Below are 7,094 nucleotides of genomic sequence, written 5' to 3'. Positions count from 1 at the left end.
ACCTAGGTTGTAACCAAGTAAATTCTGGTGCCTCTTCCTTTAGTTTTTTCTTTGTTTATTTTATTTATGTTATTGCTACTAATCTAAGTTAAAGAACAAGAAAGGTTCTTTTTATTTTAATTTTTTTATAGATGTTCCGCCCTCTTACCGGCCTTGCAGCTGCGCCTACAGGAAGTCTTGACGATGAAGGAGCATTTCAGCATATGTGTTTTGTTTGGGATCAAAAATCATTTCATAGAGTTAAAAAAAAATCAATTGCATTATCATCTGTAGAGGTTGAATATATTGCAACGAATGAAGTTGTTCATGTAACAGTTTGGTTATGAAGAATTTTGGTTAATTTATAGCAAAAGGTACATATCCTACTATTATTACTGTGATAATCAATCTATAATTTCAATTACCAAAATCCCAGTCGTTTTGGAAAGAACAAAATATATAGAGTTGCAGCATACGTGATAAATTTCAAAAGAAGGAAATTTATTTGGACTTTACCAAAACCACAAATCAATCAGTAGATTTTCTAACAAAGATTATATCTATTTAAATGCTTTAATGGTTTAAGGATATCAAATTAAGAGGGGTGTTAAATTATAATTTGCAATTGATTAATATAAAGTTTTAATTGTGTTTATATTTCTTAGGAGTCAAAGTTCAACAGTGTGAGTATTAAGTATCTTTATATTTTCCTAGGTAGTCAAAATTTATTTACTAGTTAATTAAACTTTAGTTGCATTTTATATTTTCTATGCAATCAATGTATTTATGAAGTATTTCTCTATAAATTAATGTAATGCATCTAGGAAAATAATGACGAAAGATCAAAAGTTAGAGAAGCAAATTTAAATCTTCTCAGAATTTCCATTCTCTTTTCTTCTATCTCCAACACGAGGTGCTCGGGAGTGCAACTCATATGGAATTTGGCATTTAGGACTCGATAACTGACAGTCAAGTAAGCTCGGATTATCTCAGATTGGCTCAGATCAGCTAGCAACTCTAGTCCTAGCTTGGTGCTCTACAATCTATTGTTTGGCTTAATTAGTCTATCTTAGGTGACTTAGCATGGTGACTTAGCTGGCTCAAGATAGAGCTACATAGGTGAACTGAATAGATATCGATGGTAATAATTTAACTTGAGTACTGTAAAATTACAAGATTTTGAATCGTTAATCTTGTAATGAATCGATGAATTGAATGAAATTCATATCATTTCCTTTTCCTTCAATTTCTGAGGGATTATAGGAAATGTTTTTGGATGTTTTGAACAAACAAATCTTGTTTAAGTGCTAATTGTGGAACAACATACAAAAGTCAATTACATGACCATTTCATTTGAGTTCAGGACAGCCCTTGGGGATGTAGGCACCGAGCTCGGTAGGGCATTTAGCGAGCTGGCAGTAGTCATCAGTGACGCCTCCCCACCAATTGACGGAGTTGATATTATAGTTGCCGAGGGTGAAGAAGGCGATGACGGCCATGAAGCTTGTGCCGGCGTCGAGGGCGGCAGACAGCACATAGGCGTAGCGGCCCCACCACTGCTTGTGGTGCTTGAGCACCCAATAGTTGAAGACAAAGCCGACAATGAACCAACAGTTGAAGTTAACGGTCTTGACTAGGGGAATGTAGCCGGCGGCTGCGAAGATGACGGGGAAGTTGATGAGTCGAATCCATTTCTTCTCCAGGAAGAGACGGTGGAAGAGGTAGACGGTGGCGGGGGCGAAGAGGCCAAGGAGGAAGAAGTAGTTAAGGCCAGAGTAGATGGAGTCGGGGCCGAACATCCGACGAGGCCCAACCACGCCCCATATAACAGAGGAGCTGAAGAACACAGTGTCGCTAGGGCACGTCCACGGGGAGCCCTTCGGCAGCAAGTTGGTCTCACAAATGTGGGGGACGTCGGAGAGCAACCACCATGCTGTGCCGAAGTAGCTCGCGTTGGCGATCACCGAACCCGCTAACTGATCAAACACAAACAAATTAATATTCTTTCCTTCTTTCTTTCTTTCATTTATTATTATTATTATTATTATTACTCTAATTGTTTTGAGTAATTGATGGTCTTCCCTCTCTTAGTGATTCAAAATCTATATATATATAAACATACCTGATTAAGAACTCTTGCCCCTACACTATAAGAACATCTTCAACCCGCAATATCTTGCTCTACTCATACACTATGAGAATATTCTTGACCGAGAATATTTACTATTTAAATATTTGCTTACCAAGCACATCTCCACTCCATAGATACACTATGAAAGCATGCTCGTTCTCACGGGTAGACGCAGTTGGTACTTGTATGAGTGCTTGTTCTAATAGATTTTGGAATCAATTTTCAGAGGGTGTAAAATGTTTTATTAGATTTCTGATCTCCCTCATAAAAAGGGTTGCTGCACAAGGGAAAAATACCCCCCCCCACCCAATTTACTTGTCAGTATCTTACCGTGGAGCCGACAATACTAGACCATTTGAGATGAGCGATATCAAATTTAATTTTCTCCACTATGGAACACGCCCGATTGGAAACATCCTTGCTTTACTTACAACCTTTCCTTAGGGATGGAACCTACATCCACCTTCACACAACCATGTGGGACTACACTTGCACATTTCAGCACGGTCAGTCGATAGTTCCATAATTATCGGCAATTGCCATTAGACACGACCAGATGGTAACTAGCAATTAATACTTAATGGTCACCTTTCCTTGTTGTCGGACACAAGGGGCCAAACCCTAACGGCAAATGTATAATTAAGAGGGCATCTAAACCCTAAAATCTAAAAACTCTAAACTCTCGTTTTTCTTATTCTTCCACTATAGACAGCGTCTTCCATTCCTTAATAATGTTACAATAGATATAAGAACCGGAGCTACAAAGGCACCGAAGCAGTCGACTCTATCGATCATAACCCATAGAGAGGAGAGTGAGACATGGAGTAACATGAATCAACAACTTAATTACCTGTGCGATGAACATGGATCTAGGAGGAATCTTCATGTAGTGACCGAGCTTGAAATCGGACAGAAAGTTGATGGTTTGACCCATACTCGTGCTACCGTAGGTTTTGAACACCACACTCGCCAATGGATTCCCCGGCATTATGTAGCCAATCACTATCTCTGTTAGTATGTTGATCCCAGGCATCTGCTCATACACGAAATTAATTAACTAATTAATAAACGAATCATATGATTTTCAAAAAAAATAGACTACTGTGGTATTAATTATTGATTTTCAAATACAATACTATGTTATTTTAAGATTTATGTAGCACGAGATTGAGTTTTAAAATACCCCACCACAATACTAGTGTTTTTTGTTTTTTTGAATGAAGTATTAGTGGGCAGTAGAGATAAAATCAAAAAGCAAATGGAATTCTATCTGTAATTTAGAATGCACCCCTCTGCCTGGTTAATTGCAGTTATAATTTTGATTATAATTATAATTATAATTATAATTATATACCGTATTGGTGGTGGCGGCGATGATCCCGATGGGCAGGGTGAAGAAGAAGGCCATGGCCATGGCCAGGAGGAGGCCCCAGTAAGGCAGCTGCAGGGCGCGGCCAAAGCCCTCGACGGTGTAGATGGAGAGCGCGGTGACGAGGAGGAGGAGGAGGTGGAACCACCACTGCGGCACGGCGGCGTAGTTGGCCTTCATCATCCGGCCGTGCACGTCGAGGAACTTCTCGTTGGCCTTGGACGTCGCCTGCCGCCACAGCTTGAGCATGTACTGGCCGTCGAAGAGGAGGACGTGGCAGAGGGTGGCGGTGAGGGTGGCGAAGCCGATGCCGTAGTTGATGGCGAAGGAGGTGCTGATGCGGATGTCGCTGTAGTTCTCGTACTCCTCGACGTTGAGGGTGAAGGTCTTGTTGTCGAGGACGCGGCTGAGGTCGTAGGGCTTGCCGGAGCGCTCGAAGAGTTGGGAGGAGAGGAAGGTGAAGCGGCGGGCGTCGTAGAGGTTGGACCAGTAGCAGAGGGGCAGGAGGATGTAGACGAGGATGACGTAGCCTGCGAGGACGTTGCAGAACACATAGGTGGGGGCCGCTATGGGGCTGCCGATCATGGAGGCGGTGGCCCAGTCGAAGCCGATGGCGCCGACGCCGAGGCCGCGCATGCCGGAGCCGATCTGGTGGATGGGGATGGAGTCCTTCCAAATGAGGCAGAGGATCGAGATGGAGCTGATGGCCGGGAAGAAGTAGTTGGGGACGATGTAGTAGGAGAAGCTGCAGATCATGCAAATGAGGAAGAACTGGAGCCGCGTCACGCCGCCCTTTACCCGCCGTTCTTCCTCGTTCAGTGCTCTGTAATATTGCACAAAGCTCGTTCAATGCAACTTACAGATTGCACAAAATATTAGTCAATTAATCAATGGATTCGATCAGCAATATTAGTCATCGAATTGATATTTTTCAAATTATTTAATCAATTTGTGAAATTTAAAATCAAAATTGAATTGAATAAATAAAAAAATTGGTATTTTTTTTAATTAAATGAAATTTTGAATTAACCCAAATGTACTTTTAGAATCCAAGAATACACATACCTGAACAAAGATGCTACTACTAAAGTGCCAGGCCACCACATGTAAGGGGAATCCACCAAGTATTTTCTGAACAATCCAGCCCATCCAAATCCTAACAACTGAAGCAAAAAATTTTAATAAAAAAATCAAAATTTATAATTCATTTTTTTATTTAATTTACAAATTTGGAGATGAGTTTTTGTGATGATTACTTGAGTGGTTTGTGTGAGGAGGATGGCGGCCATGACGTTGATGCCGCGGTGGTAGAAGGCCTTGAGGATGGTGATGATGTGGACGGCGTAAATGCCGCCGGTGCCGGAGTTGGCAATGATGACGCTGACGACGTGCTCCTTCATGTTGAAGGGGCCGGGGTTGAGGGAGAAGGACCAGTCGAGGAGGGGAATCCTGATGATAGTCGGAGGGAGGACGCGGGCCATCCAACGGCCCACGGGCAGCGCCAGGATCTGGACGAAGATGGAGTTGACGGAGATCTGGTTGGTCCGATAGTTGAAGAACTGGTTGACGAAGGAGAGGAGGACGCAGCTGACGGCACCAAGGATCCATGTTCGGATCGTCAAGCACGGCTGCGATGGGTCGTCGGTCGTCAGCATCGTCATCCGCACTTGCTCGATCGGGCAATCGTCGTCTTCTTTCTCTATTAGAGATTAGAGCTGCTAAGTAAGAACACGAGGTGACAAGAGGAAGAGAAAGGGATTTCAAGAACACAAACCATTGAATTGGGAAGGGGAAGGTTCTGGGGCAACTGAAGCCATTGACAATGATAATATTGTGATCAATTAATTGAACAACGCAATAATAAAATTTTATCCCACTAATCATATCAGCAAATTAAGATTGAAGTTGAAGGAATGAGAGAGAGATTTTGCAAGGAGTTGAATTTATAAGGCAGTGTGTCAGTTAGGATTCTCATAATTAAGCTTAATTTCCTATATAAAGCAATAGAATTATGAAAATTGTTACTACTCTTCTGGTTATTGTTGCTTTATTTATCATAAGGATGCATGCATTTTGAAAATTGATTGTAATTTCCATGATAGCTCCATCCATTTGAATTATGTGTCAATGTGATAAATTGGACTTTCTAGATAATAAAATCAATTATCTAGAAAATCAATTAGTTAGAATGAGTTTTCCCTCCTATAGCATCATCACTCGTGGCCGCAACCATTTTTCTCTTTTTTCCTTCCTCCATTTTTTTTCTTGTTTTCCTTACCCTGTTTTACTTGGAAAGGTAAAAATAAAAAATGAAAAAAAATTAATTATCATAGAAAATTTTCTCTATTTATTTTTTTATTGGCAAATGAACATGTTTATATATATGATCCCGTCCGGAATCTGAGTCGGATGGACCGTCGGGTGAGGTGACGAGAATGTTAACCTAATCGCGACATCCCGAAGGGGGGGGTGTGCTAAGATAGCTTCTGTGTTGACCAAGTCGTCAAAAGTCCTCTGGTCAACTCTACCTGCAACCAGTGACCGCGATGACCCGGCTCTCGGTACCCCGATGTTCGAGGCAGATCCAACAAATATACAAGTACCAGACTAAGCCATAAAATTATGAAATACAGAGAAAATATGGAAGGAAAACGTACCCTGACCCAGGGGGCGCCCTCGGATGGGACGCGGCTCAAGTTGTCGCGACCCAGAAAAGTAGCTGACTCTGATCAGGCTAGATATGACGATGAGGAGTCGAACGCAGCACGGCATTGGAAGACGACATGCATCCCGGGATAAGACACCGGCACGCAGGCCGAGAGGTACTAACGACACGCAGACCAAGGGGTACTAGCGGGACGCAGGTCGGGACACGAAATCAGCACAAACCGGGAAGCGAGATCGACACGTAGGTCGAGAAATAACAGCAATCCAAAGTTCTTGACACAATGACTTACTAACACTCTGTTTATTTGGAGGTGCAATGAGAGAAAAGATAGTTGGTGATTTTTATTCTCTAGTTATCTATTATAAAATAATGACATGATGAATTATAAAATCAATCTATATATCAATTTCTAGATAATATTTAATCCATCCAAAATTAGTTAGAATGAGTTTTCCCTCCTATAGCATCATCACTTGCGGCCGCAACCATTTTTCTCTCCTTTCCTTCCTTTTTTTTTTCTTCTTTTCCTTACCCATGTTTACTTGGAAGGGTAAAAATAAAAATTGAAAAAAAAAATAATTATCATGGAAAATTTTCTCTATTTATTTTTTTATTGGCAAATGAACATGTTTATATATACAATATACATACCCTAGAAATTACTCGCATCTAGGACTGATGTATATGTAGTTGCACCAATCCATTTAATTTTTCTAACTGATTCACCTTAAAGGTGACCGATTCGATCTCATAAAAAATTTTATTGGTCATCAAAGTAAATCCAAAAGTGCAAATGTTTTTGTCATTCAACAAGAGGAAAATATCTTACAATACGTCGTAGTTTAGAATTGAATCATGGATACTTGGGAGCGACTAGAATATCATTGATGCAACATCATAGTTTAGGATAATTTACTTGCTGTCATGGGTGGCTTCCATCGTGGCTG

General features: G+C 41.1%; 1 protein-coding gene across 1 annotated transcript; it reads right to left on the bottom strand.

Annotated features, from left to right (window-relative positions):
• Positions 1 to 1,328: 1,328 nt before the first annotated feature.
• On the bottom strand, positions 1,329 to 5,140 carry LOC122035326 (oligopeptide transporter 5-like). Its single transcript, XM_042594738.1, has 5 exons — positions 4,736 to 5,140; positions 4,545 to 4,642; positions 3,465 to 4,302; positions 2,961 to 3,143; positions 1,329 to 1,955 (listed from the first exon to the last, which is right to left on the bottom strand). Exons 1-5 carry the CDS (start codon positions 5,138 to 5,140, stop codon positions 1,329 to 1,331), a joined length of 2,151 nt encoding a protein of 716 aa, XP_042450672.1.
• Between the last annotated feature and the right edge of the window lie 1,954 nt (positions 5,141 to 7,094).

Source organism: Zingiber officinale, chromosome 11B, assembly GCF_018446385.1.
Source record: "Zingiber officinale cultivar Zhangliang chromosome 11B, Zo_v1.1, whole genome shotgun sequence".
NCBI classification, from domain to species: domain Eukaryota; kingdom Viridiplantae; phylum Streptophyta; class Magnoliopsida; order Zingiberales; family Zingiberaceae; genus Zingiber; species Zingiber officinale.
The sequence above is the reverse complement of the archived record's forward strand: the minus strand, read 5'-3'. Positions and strand labels throughout refer to the sequence as shown.

Excerpts from the sequence above, each read along its gene's own strand:
- LOC122035326 (XM_042594738.1), bottom strand. The coding sequence starts at position 5,140 with ATGACGATGCTGACGACCGACGACCCATCGCAGCCGTGCTTGACGATC. Across the intron at positions 4,303-4,544 it reads GTAGTAGCATCTTTGTTCAG|AGCACTGAACGAGGAAGAAC; the intron begins GTATGTGTATTC and ends GCAATATTACAG. Across the intron at positions 3,144-3,464 it reads TCGCCGCCACCACCAATACG|ATGCCTGGGATCAACATACT; the intron begins GTATATAATTAT and ends GTGTATGAGCAG.